Source organism: Aegilops tauschii, chromosome 7 (assembly GCF_002575655.3).
Source record: "Aegilops tauschii subsp. strangulata cultivar AL8/78 chromosome 7, Aet v6.0, whole genome shotgun sequence".
NCBI classification, from domain to species: domain Eukaryota; kingdom Viridiplantae; phylum Streptophyta; class Magnoliopsida; order Poales; family Poaceae; genus Aegilops; species Aegilops tauschii.
In genome coordinates this window covers 132,785,540-132,797,779 of record NC_053041.3, presented here as the reverse complement: position 1 = coordinate 132,797,779, position 12,240 = coordinate 132,785,540, and the positions used below count along the sequence as shown (strand labels likewise).

Genomic DNA, 12,240 nt, shown 5'->3' with positions numbered 1-12,240 from the left:
TGGATTTGCATGCTTTCTTTGGCACGCCTGGTTTTAACAATGACATTAATGTGCTCCAACAATCTCCTTTGTTCAAGGGATTTTGTGATGGAAAACTCCGCCGTGGAACTACACCGTCAACGACCAATTGCAACATGGGGTATTACCTTGCCGATTCGGATGTGGAGACTATATTGGATCCTTGTGGTTGGTAACAATGTCTCTTTGCACAAGCACAAAAAGGCTCTAGGAAGAATGTGGAGAGACCATTCGGAATACTCCAAACTCGTTGAGGTATTGTTTGTGGAGCTGCAATGATGTGAGAAGCGAAGACACTTTGGCAGCTCATGAAATGTTGTATAATCATGCACAATATTTCTCCTATAAAAGGGGCTAGGCTACCCGCCATTTTGAGTGATTTGCGTTCGCTGCTTGCACAATATAGCAAATAAGTAGAGACCACATAAGATCGAAAGCTCAGTAAACTTGACAAGACCCGGACGGAAGCCCCCGCTGCTGCAAACAGACGGTGCGGGCCGACCTGGCCTTCCGATCAAACCGTCAACCACAAAAAGAAGATCAGCAAATAAGCAAAACCAAAAGCAAAAATAAATAATCAAATCAAACTTTTGGTGAACCAAAACAAAAATCTAAACCAAGGCTTTTAAATCAAAATTTAAAATAAACAAAGGAGAGAAACACAAACAAGAAACGCATTAAGTTAAACAAGAAACACATTAAGTTTTATATTCAGGATCAGATGGTAAATCACAGGGATGTCCCAGTGTCGTAACAGGCTTATTGGGGCGGGCACCCCTCTCGCATAATTCAGCGAGCCTGTACCACTCCTCATTTCCCTTTGCTGCCTGTACCAATGCCTAAATCTGCACGGGCCATCAGGCGTACACAAGTGGGCCGGTCATCGTAGGTAAAAGATTGGCCCGTGGAGGTTAGTCTTCGAGTTGCAGAAGTAGGGCCGAATTTAAAATTTAAATAGGAGAATTTAGACCAAAGATACGTTCAAGGGGATGTAGCTCAAATGGTACAGCGCCCGCTTTGCATACGGGAGGCACGGGGTTTGATCCCCCGCATCTCCATAAAATACTATTTTGCGCAATTATTAAGGTATTTCTCTCACCTCTGTCAATCTCCATACTTATTTTTGCGCCATTGTTAAGGTATTTTTCCTTAACAATCTCTATTCCCAGGTATGCAATCACCTATTCTGTCAATCTCTATTCTATAATGCCTTTTTCATACCACCATTGATTTTTTTCCTATTTGATGTCATTATCCTCTTTATCATTTTTTATGCCACTGTTCTATATCAGTTTTCAGTATATACACGTAGGAATTTCCTCCTTGTGAGACATAAGATGGTTATTTAACTACTGTGAAATATATCAATTATGCATATTTACCTTAATATTACCACTAGCACTTTGATTCAAAATGGCCGAAGCCATGCATGACTATTATCCATTGTTTAGTATGCATTTTTTGGCTACCGGCGCCAAGACACTTGATATACTTGGGGGGGGGGGGGGGGGGGGGGGAGGGGGGCAAACCTCTTTTTTTTTGGCTTTCGATTTTCAAATTTTTATATCTCTAAATTAATTTTTGTTTGTGTATTCGTGTTTCTTTGATGAGTGCTTTCAAATAAGTTTCATTCCCAACATGCTTTGATGAATTTTTAAAACCTCGCTAAGTTTCAACTGCTGAAACTTGATACAAGCTAACGACGAAAAATTAAGTTTCGGAACCTAAAACTTTAGACTTAATGTGCGTGTCAGCAACCCTGATATAACTGGGCCACCTGCCAATCCACATGGCGACCGCAAAGCTCGTCCACGCCAAGCTCTCCAAGCGAACACCCGCTGCCAAGGCCCCGAGTGGGTGCATGCCACTAGGCCCGCCACATCAGCTAGTTCGAAGCCCCAGAGCACTCCGTATCCGGTGGATCACGACACCAGCAGGCGGCGCAATTATTAAGGTATTTTTCTCACCTATTCTGTCAATCTCCATACTATTTTTTGAGCCAATATTAAGGTATTTTTCCTTTTTTTTTGCGGGGTAAGGTATTTTTCCTTACCTATTTTGTAATGTCTTTTCATACCACCACTGATTTTTTCGTATTTCATGTCACTATCCTCTTTATCATTTTTTATGCCGCTGTTCTATATAAGTTTTCAGTACATACACGTAGGAAATTTCCTCCTTGTGAGGCATAAGATGGTTATTTAATTACTATGAAATATATCAATTATGCATATTTACCTTAATAATACAACTAGCACTTTGATTCAAAATGGCCGAAGCTATGCATGATTATTACCCATTATTTAGTGTGCACTTTTTGGCTTCTGGCGCCAAGACACTTGATAAACTTTGGGGGGGGGGGGGGGGGGGCTCAATTTTTTTTTGCTTTCGATTTTCAAATTCTTATATCTCTAAATTAAGTCTTGTTTATGTATCCGTGTTTCTTTTGGTGAGTGCTTTCAAATAAGTTCCATTCTGAACATGCTTTGATGAATTTTTAAAACCTCGCTAAGTTTCAACTGCTAAAACTTGATACAAGCGAACGACGAAAAATTAAGTTTCGAAACCTAAAACTTTAGACTTAATGTGGGTGTCAGCAGCCCTGATATAACCGGGCCACCTGCAAGTCCACATGGCGACCACAAAGCTCGTCCACGCCGAGCTCTCCAAGCGAACACCCGCTACCAAGGCCCCGAGTGGGTGCATGCCACTAGGCCCGCCGCATCAGCTAGTTCGAAGCCCCGGAGCACTCCGCATCTATTTTTCTCACCTATTCTATCAATCTCCATACTTATTTTTGTGCCATTATTTACCTATTCTGTAATGTCTTTCCATACCTCCATTGATTTTTTTTTCCTATTTCATGTCACTATCCTCTTTATCATTTTTTATGCCACTGTTCTATATCAGTTTTCAGTACATACACGTAGGAATTTCCTCCTTGTGAGACATAAGATGGTTATTTAATTAGTATGAAATATATCAATTATGCATATTTACGTTAATATTACAACTAGCACTTCGATTCAAAATGACCGAAGCCATGCATGATTATTATCCATTGTTTAGTGTGCATTTTTGGCTTCCGGTGCCAAGACACTTGGGGGGGGGGGGGGGGCAAACCTCAATTTTTTTTGCTTTCGATTTTCAATTTTTTATATCTTTTGAACCAAATCTAAATTAAGTTTTGTTTGTTTATCTAAGTTTCAACTGCTGAAACTTGATACAAACGAACGACGAAAAAATATGTTTCGGAACCTAAAACTTTAGACTTAATGTGCGTGTCAGCAGCCCTGATATAACCGGGCGACCTACCAGTCCACATGGCGACCACAAAGCTCGTCCACGCCAAGCTCTCCAAGCGACCATTTGTTCACTGCAATATAATTTTCAATCTCCAGGGGCGCCAAGTAAGAATAAGGCTAGTATGATTTCCAATATTTACCAAAAAAAAGTGTATAATTTTCAATGTAATTAAATTTTTGAGTGTGGCTAGATCTTACTCGAGCAATCAAGTCTCAGTCAACTAACATAACTTATAGTAGAAAAGAAGAATGAAACATTTTAAAAGATAATTTTGCACGTATCTTCATGTAAGGTGTCATGAATGTAGCATTGACCAAAATTTTGTTGAGTCTCGGTCGACTAAGATTTAGCAATCCCGTTAAAAAAATTCCAAGTGGACTCGTCACTGGCAAATATACAATATTGGTTTGAGATACACGGGTTGATGACCAGTAGAATTCTAATCAACTAACTTGATACCTTTAATCCATTTCATCCCTTTGGGTACATCCTCGCACTCCTTGACGTGCCGAGACAGCTCCTCCTTGTTCACCTCCTTTCCATGGCACTTGACATCGGGCGTCATGTGGAAGCACGGCTCCATGGACATGGCGCGCACGCACGGCGTCTCGGGCACCTTGTGGTCCTTGGCGATCATGAGCATGGTGGGACGCAGCCCCGCGAGGCTGCTGCTCATGTAGCCGAACGTGGATATCCCCGTGGTGAGCAGCACGTCGGAGAAGCTGAGCAGGTAGATCTCCGCCAGCGCCTTCTGGTTGTGCGACCGCTGCCCCATCGTCTGCTTCTCCTCGTGGCTCGGCTGGAACACCCCCACCCCGCCACCGCCCTCCGCCGCGTGCTCGTAGTACGTCGACTTGATCCTCTCGTAGTACTCAGCCCGCAGCGATGCGATCAAGATGGCCTTGGATTTGCTGGAGCCGTTGGCCGCGGCGCTCGTCGTGTTCGCCTCGTCGCCGTCGACGTCCGGCAGTATGTGCTCCTGCCGGGAGCACGCCATGATCTGGTCGTACATGTCGTCGACGGGGATGGACGCCCAGGAGAACATCCTGATCTGCACACCGATCCTCTCCTCCGCCTGGGCCAGGTACGAGTGGTAGTAGCGCGTGATCATGCCCCACACGGAGTTGGACGGGTGGAACAGGTACCGGCCGAGGAGGTGCGCCACGCTCTCCATAGCCGGGAACAGCCTCCGGAGCTCGCCTTCGAACTCGGCCATGTCGTACAGCGCCGGCACGAAGTAGAAGTCGTTCTGCAGCAGCAGCCAGTTCACCTTGGCCAGCACCAGCTGGTCGTCGTTGCAGTAGAAGCGCCGGTCCGAGCGCCGGAGGTCGTGCGCCAGGTGCAGGTACACGTACGGCGGCACCGACTGCGCCGTCGCCTTGGCTAGATCGTTGGAGATCTTCTTGTCATCGAGGAGGTTCCCGTACGACTCGTTGGAGCGCGCCCCGAGCCGGGACATGTCCGCGACGGGGAAGTCCGGCGGCAGCGCCCAGGTCCCGCCGGGGAACGGCTCGCAGAAGAGGTCGGTGAAGTCGTCAGTGGATTGCACAAGGAGGACACGGCCGGTGAGGAGCGCGTAAAGGAACGTGCTGAGCAGCGACAACATCCGGTTGCCGAGGCCGTTGTAGGGGATCCACACGACGTAGTTGCACTCATCATCCTCCGTGCTGCTGCTGCTGCCGGAGCGGAGGTGATCGACGGACTTGGCGTACAGCGGCGTGCCGGGGCCGCACTTCCTGTGCCGCGCCTCGTAGTCGCGCAGCTTCTGCAGGAGGTGCGGCGAGGGCGCGTACGGGGAGTGCTTGTAGTAATGCGGGGACTGGTACCGGCTCAGGCACGTGCGTCGGTCGAAGCCCGGCGCGAGCAGGCCGCCGAAGAGCTCGTCTGCGCCGCTTGTGGCGCTTGGACGAGAGACATTCAACATTCCTGAGGGACCATCGAGCACGAGAACTTGTCAGGTTTACAATACCAATTTTATTTTACTAGCGCCCATGACCGATTCCGTCTGTATTTTACCAAAATAAGCCAGAAAACAACATGTATTATGCGAATAATAAAATGAAAAGGAGAGCACAAATTCTATCTTACCCCATGATATGTGTAGGCATGTAATAAACATTAAATAATTTAACAAATTAAGTAAACCGGCTGGCCTATTAATATTTTTTTCATGAGCACATATTTTCCCCTTCCCTAAGTTAAAAAAAGTGATGGACGCCGTAGAACATGGCTATTCTTCTTGCATAGGTGAACTCATCGAGGGAGAAGGAGTCTCACTTTTTTAGGGATTTTTTTTTTGTATTTCTTCTGGGTTACTGAATGCCTGGTGTTGATTTATTATTTTTATTGTTCCTGTTTATTCGGGTGTATTGTTCTTGGTTATGATTCAGATACTGTGCTGGTTTACGGTTCCGATGGGTTAATGTTTTTGGTTTATTCACGTGTTGTTCCGTTCACTGGTTTTACTGTTCCGGTTCGAGGGAGGTTTTTTTTATTTCTTTTAGATTACTGTTCGTGACAATGCATATTGCTGATTTACCTTTTTGTTGTTTCGGTTTATTCGGGTGTATTGCTCTGGCTTACAATAAGTTACTGCTTCGGCTTATGGTTTAAGTGGGTTAATGTTTTCGGTTTATTCAGGTGTTTTTTCACTTCACTGGTTTTACTGTTTCGGGTTATTTGGGTTTTTGTTTCGGTTTATTTGGGTTATTGTTTCGGTTAGCAGTTCTGGATAAATTCAGATATTGTTCCGGGTTTTCTTTGGGTAATACTTGATGCACTGTTCACTGATGTCGTGGTGTAAAAAATAGTAATTGGTCAATAACTTAAACTTATTTTCCTCATGGGTTACTGTTCATGCAAATACACTGTTCCGGTCTAATGTTTTGTGCCTCGGCAGCATCACCACCGGAAAGGTTCGAGAGACGATTGAGGCGGTTCTACATCGATACGCTGGTGGAGAGTAATGATGTGTAGAAAAATCCTAAAGCTTAATTCTCCATATATGGACGGCTTTAGGGCATTTTCATAGTCTCAAACCGTCTACATCCGTTTGGACTGACATGTTCAGATATAGTTTGCATCCAACACGGTACCTCATTGGTCCGTTGACGTGTCCGGATGTTCGTTTTCCCGACAACTTGGTGGCTTTGCGGGAGTACGGACATCCGTCTGCCCAATCAAAAGTCACCACATATCCTCTCTCGGTTCGGATGGCGGAAGATCGCTGGCTGTTATTGTCTGGCGAAAAATTAGCATGCCGCACAAAGGCTGCCGATTGAAAGGTGATTATACGTTTGATGGAAGACTACGAGCATTTGGAAGAAGGCTGCTAGCATTTAGAAAATTACGCACTGCATTTGGCGGAAGCTAATGATGTAATCTTTTTTGGCGGAATCTAAAGCTAGCATGCATCAATTTGACGGAAGCTACTTTGCTTTTGTTTGGCAGAAGCTACAATAATGCAGTGCTAATATGAATTTATTTGGTGGAAGCTAGCTATTATAATGCTAATTCCGTCATGTTTCATGAAAATTGTCCGGTTTGTTAAAACCTAATTTAAAATTTGTAAGGTATGCTTGGATGGCCGACTTTCGTAACAATGTCCGTGGACAGATACGGTGTTTGGTTTAGGGGTCGGTGTTGGAGATGCCCTTGCTTCACGCCCTTGGTTTTGTCCCGTTTGCAAACACGTGCTACACGGTTTTGCAGATATAATCAGGAGTGTGCAAAATCACAGGAGATCTTTTGTACCTCTACCTGTAGCCGTCAGCTTGGCGGCGTTGTGCCACACGGCCGGCGCGGCCGCCCGGCCGCCGAAGAGGAACACCAGGAACGGCAGCGTGAAGAGGCACACGATGAGCACCACGCCCGCCCTGCCCATCCTCTCCTCCTTGCCATCCCTCCTCCTCGCCGGCCGATGATCGTCCGACTTCTTGTCCATCGTCTCCGTACGATCGAGACGCGAAAGCCCCATGCATGGTTTTTAACGCCAGCCGTAACTTGTCATGGGAGCAAAAGTGCGTGTTGGAGTGCATCTCAAAAGAAAGAAAGTACACGTTGGAGTGCGGTGTACGTGTATACGTTGGATCGATCCATTAGAGCTGCGTTGCATCATGTCAAAAAATGTGTGGCGATTTCGTTTTGGCTGCTACTCTACTTTGCGTCAAGCCGGGGCGGGATCCGACGTTGACTCTTCTGGGTAACCGAGCCAGCGCGTGATATGGGAGAGAGGATGGGCAGTCAACGCGTGGAGTGTAGGACACGATGTGATTCTCCTTTTCTTTACTTTTTTTTCTTCAGTTTTGGCTGCTTCTTGATTCCCACAAGGCTTGTACAAGGGCACGGTGATGATTTTGCGTTCAGTATTGCTCAGTCTGAGTCGATTGAGACTTAGTTATGTCTTAGTCGATACTATATTTCTTTGATTTTGCATAAATATTTGTATAATTTTTTTGAAATTTTTTCTTTTTCTTATAAACCTAGCCAAATCTTTTTGCCTTTTTTCAACCGCCTTGACAGCCGTGCGATTGAACCCAGCCAGCGGGCTGGATTTTGCATTGCATGGGTGCGCTAAAACACTGGAATCGCTTGGGGTGTTTTCGGCCACACAAAACCACTTCCACACACACGTCGCTTTCACGCACACACCCATGTACTCATACACGACGGGATACAAACCAAATAATCCCAAAACACTAGGCGCGGTGCATTAATTCTACATCGTTTCTTGTTTCTTGACATATCAGCCAATAAGAGATGAGGGGTGTGTATGCTTTTAAGGACTACATTTTTTATGGTGCTCCTTGAGTGCCGAATTTCGATTCCAAAGGTGAAAACCCGAGGTCTACCCTTTATTGGTTGCATCTTGCAATGGTCTTGTTGTAGGCATTGTTTTTTAGATGAACTCGCACTTTCTTCAGGGTGAAAAAACTTAAGATCTTCGATCGGCAACGACAACGCTTGTACATTGTTTCCTTTTTTGAGGCGTCGCTTTTGAAGAACTTTTTTTTGTAACCCAGGTGCTGGTTAGAATGTTGCTGCGGCTAGTGATTGATCATCGAGCTGGGGTCTTTTTTTTCTGTTCTTTTTTTTTTGGCTGTCTGTATTCTTGGCGTCTTTCGACATCTTGTTTGTATAGTGGCCAGGTATAATTGTCATCTTCGCAATATTAATATATTCTTTTTTAAAAGAAAAGGAGAGTAGTTCGGCAATGACACTAAAAACATCACGGTCGTCAGTTATAACGGAAGTAATAATGTTTGTAGTATCAGCAACATACGATCTTGGTGACACAAACTCGTAAACATCATCAGCAGCAGAAAGTAACCACAGAGCAGTTTTCGACAATGTCCTACTCCTACCCATCAGCGCAAGGTTATGGCTGGCTTTCTATACACCATCTCTTGTTTGTGCATTCAGAATTTTCGGCAATGTTCTACCCATCAGCACAGTATGGCTGGATATCGATACAAAGCATGTGCATTCGGAAGTTTTCGTCAAAGAAATACGGTCATTTTTGTCTTGTTTCTACCATTCTCTTCGATCGACTAGCTTCAGTCCCGCGGGCAGGTCTCCGCAGTGGCGCACATGCGGCACGACCAGGCCGGCGTCTTCCCGTCGCTTGCAGTCGTACTGCGGCGGGACGTGGAAGCACGGCTCCATGGACACGTCCCTGCTGCACGGCCACCCCACCGTGCCGTTGGCGACATGGTGCAGCACCCAGGGCTTTAGCCCGCCGAGCCCCTGCGCCACGTACCCGAACGTCGACTGCCCGGTGGTCACCAGCATGTCCGCCACGCTCAGCAGGTACACCTCCGCCCAGGCCTTGTGCTCGTGCGACCTCACGTTGTAGCGCTGGGTCTCCTCGTGGCTCGGCTGCTCCACCACCACCACCCTGCCGTCCGCCGCCGCGCGCTCCCAGTACATCTCCTTCATCTTGTCGCTGTACCAGGCCTTGAGGGAGGTGACCAGGACGGCCGTCGGTTGCTGGGCACCGGCCACCGCCGGCTCGTCGTCCTCCACCTCGTCCAGCACCGCCGGGAGCAGCCTCTCGTTCTGCGTGCACGTCTTGATCTGCTCCAGGATCTCCGGCGACTCCGCCTCCCAGGGGAAGACGCGCACCTGGATGCCCACCACGCGCCGCGCCGACGCGAGGTGCGCGCGGTAGTACCGCGCGATGAGGCCCCACACCTGGTTGGTCGGGTGGAACAGGTACCGGCCGAGGTGGTGGAACACGGCGTCGCGCTCCGGGAACAGACCGTCGAGCTCCTCCTCGAACGCCTTCACCAGGAACAGGCCCGGCACGATGTAGCTGTCCGTCCTCATCACCAGCCACTGGATGTCCCGGAGAACCCTCTGGTCGTCGTCGCAGAAGAAGAGCTTGTCGTGGTCCGTCTGGTTGTAGTCGAGGTGGATGTACGCGAACGCCGGCAGCTCGGCGGGGGCGGAGCCGTTTGTCACGCCGGTTCTCAGCACTCCGTCCTCCCGCATTCTCCCGAACCTCTCCGGCGTGTCGAGGTAAAAGCTCTGATAGTTGAAGAGCGGGAACCCCGGAGGCAGCAGCCATGTCGTGTTCGGGAACGGCTCGCAGAAGAGCTCGTCCGTCATGTGGCTGGGGTCAACGAGGAGGACGCGGTCGGTGAGCAGCGCGTACAGGAACGCCGACGCCGCGGCCAGGATCCGGTTGCCGAGGCCGCGGTACGATATGGAGACCAGGTACCTGCACTCCGGTGACGCGACGCTCCTGCCGGACTTGAGCTGCTCCAGAGCGTTGGTGTACGCGGCTGTGCCCGGGCCGCACCGTCTTTGTAGAGCTTCGTGGCTCCGCAGTTTGGAGATGAGGTGATGCGACGGTTGCCTGCCGGCGTTACGACGGTACACGGCGGATTGGTGCCGGCTGTGGCAGGATTTTTGGTCGAAGCCGTCGGCTAGGAGGCCGCCGAGAAGCCTGTCATCGTGTGCTGTCTTCCGTTGCAGGAACGAGACAGCTTCTGGATCTGCAGAGGTGGCAGAATATATTATCGTCTCCGTATGGCATTCCAAGTGCATCAAACAAGCCAAATTTTGTACTAACCGAACCCAGTGTGGTTGAAAGTTTTAACTTAAAATGCAATTTAATTTAAGATTTAAAATGGCTATCCTAAATATTGATAGCACCTAGAAAAAGTCAAAAACATTCTACTCCCGGGCGCCCCAAACGGGCCTATACAGCCTGGCGTCCCAAACCCGCATCAAACGCCCCCGGTCACTGACCGGTCACGAAAATTTAACTCAGATGGGCTCCTCAAACGGGCCTCAGACGCCTGGGCTGACTGGCACCTCTCATATCCAGCCCAAATATGGGGAGATATGTGGTCGCCCGAGCACGTCCGCCGACCCCGCTGCAGTTCCTAGCGGTCCCACCTGCAGCGACAGAACCTCCTTCCTCTTCCATATTTTAATCCCACATCACCACGCGAGGTGGACGTCGACTGGCTTAAATAGCCGCACTGGCGGATAGCGGCAAGGTTCTCTGTTGTTGTGTAGATCTATTAATTCTCGCTGCATGAACGAGATAACTTGACACTGGACTGCATTTCATGAATTGATAATTGTTTATTGAGTGTCAAAATTTTCTCGTTCATATACATACGTTGATACCCGTACTACAATGGCAGTAGATTTTTATCAACACATTGTGATTTATAAAAAGCAGTATTGACATGAATGTTTCCCTTTTTCAATTTTTATCGATACATTGTGATTCATAAAAAGCAATACTCACATGAATGTTTCCCTTGCGAAGGAGATAGGCCGTGACTATAAATCTTCTATGTGATAAATAAAGGATGCAATGATGTCAGAAGCTTATCGCTTCTGGACGACCCGGCTGTTTAAGCCGGTCGATTAGCTCGTCACGCAGCGAGGTGAGACTAATACGGGTGTGAAAATCTTAAGTATGAGCAATTTTCGTGTGTTTTAACAGCACAACCGACACATGACGAACGGGATGATAGTCGTGCATTGCCCTGCATGTAATAGATGTTTTGAAAATATGGTATGTGGTTGTAAATGGTAAAATTTGAGGCCTGCCCGGTCAGTGTCCGCGGACGCGTCGACGGACGTTTGAGGGGCCAAATTTGGAGCCTGCGGCTATAGATGCTCTAAGAATTCACATGGCGTGTGTAAGATGAAAACCCAGCTCACTCATGGGTTGGTTTCAATCAAATTTGGATTTCACTTAAATAAGACTTAAATACTACCAACATTTAAGGAAGTTTCACAAATTATGGAATTGTGTTTGAATTTTTCCACGACCCCATGTGTCACCGAAACATTTTGACTGAAATATACACATGTAGGCACCCACTGAAGATAATGAAAGTTCGAAAAAAATTGGCAACTTTTATTTTGTCCTGATTGCTAAACGAACTTCGCCGGTAAAAGGAAAACCTTCAAATTCTCCTAACCAGCTCGCCTGGGTTACTACTAGCATCTATACGATGCAGTACTGGACAGAAGCAAGTTTGGTAGTTTTACCTCTGCCGGGCATGACCGCCTCGATCTCGACCGCCGGCTGCTCGCCATTGCGCCCACCAAGGAAGACGATGAGTGACGGCACTGTGAGCAGGAAGGCGACGAGCTTGGTGTTGATTCCCGGGCAGCATCGCTTGCCTTCTGCAGCCGGCTTCGTCTTCATCACCGCCATTGGCGGTGGCGTGGGCTGGGGCTCTGTCCTTCTCTCGAGTGCGAGCCTTTCCTAGAGCTGGTGCTTCAGTCTTGGGAGTCGCCACGCCGCTGTCTTGAGGTGGAGATCAACGGTAATGGCCAGATTGCGAGTAGCAGGTCAACCGTAGCGCACGGCGCAGATGCGGGAGTCAATCTCGGGCAGTAGCCAAACTGCGGATGCACCGTCACCTCTGTAATTTAATCATA

At 47.9% G+C, this 12,240-nt stretch overlaps 2 protein-coding genes and 1 non-coding gene across 3 annotated transcripts; all 3 read right to left on the bottom strand.

Moving 5' to 3' along the window:
* Positions 1–731: 731 nt before the first annotated feature.
* On the bottom strand, positions 732–837 carry LOC120970101 (small nucleolar RNA Z279/snoR105/snoR108). Its single transcript, XR_005764847.1, has one exon. It is a non-coding gene; the product is annotated as a small nucleolar RNA Z279/snoR105/snoR108 (small nucleolar RNA).
* A 2,799-nt stretch (positions 838–3,636) lies between these two features.
* On the bottom strand, positions 3,637–7,256 carry LOC109756140 (galactoside 2-alpha-L-fucosyltransferase-like). The gene is made up of 2 exons (XM_020315026.4): positions 7,078–7,256; positions 3,637–5,250 (listed from the first exon to the last, which is right to left on the bottom strand). The coding sequence occupies exons 1-2, from the start codon at positions 7,205–7,207 to the stop codon at positions 3,764–3,766; spliced, it is 1,617 nt and encodes a 538-aa protein (XP_020170615.1). The 5' UTR covers positions 7,208–7,256; the 3' UTR covers positions 3,637–3,763.
* Positions 7,257–7,489: 233 nt separating this feature from the next.
* LOC120961808 (galactoside 2-alpha-L-fucosyltransferase-like) lies at positions 7,490–12,240 on the bottom strand. The gene is made up of 2 exons (XM_020315022.4): positions 11,845–12,240; positions 7,490–10,322 (listed from the first exon to the last, which is right to left on the bottom strand). The coding sequence occupies exons 1-2, from the start codon at positions 12,011–12,013 to the stop codon at positions 8,854–8,856; spliced, it is 1,638 nt and encodes a 545-aa protein (XP_020170611.1). The 5' UTR covers positions 12,014–12,240; the 3' UTR covers positions 7,490–8,853.

Coding starts and splice junctions, on each gene's coding strand:
- LOC109756140 (XM_020315026.4), bottom strand. CDS start 7,207: ATGGGCAGGGCGGGCGTGGTGCTCATCGTGTGCCTCTTCACGCTGCCG. Junction 5,251..7,077: donor GCTGACGGCTACAGGTAGAG/GTACAAAAGATC, acceptor ATGGTCCCTCAG/GAATGTTGAATGTCTCTCGT.
- LOC120961808 (XM_020315022.4), bottom strand. CDS start 12,013: ATGGCGGTGATGAAGACGAAGCCGGCTGCAGAAGGCAAGCGATGCTGC. Junction 10,323..11,844: donor GGCGGTCATGCCCGGCAGAG/GTAAAACTACCA, acceptor CCACCTCTGCAG/ATCCAGAAGCTGTCTCGTTC.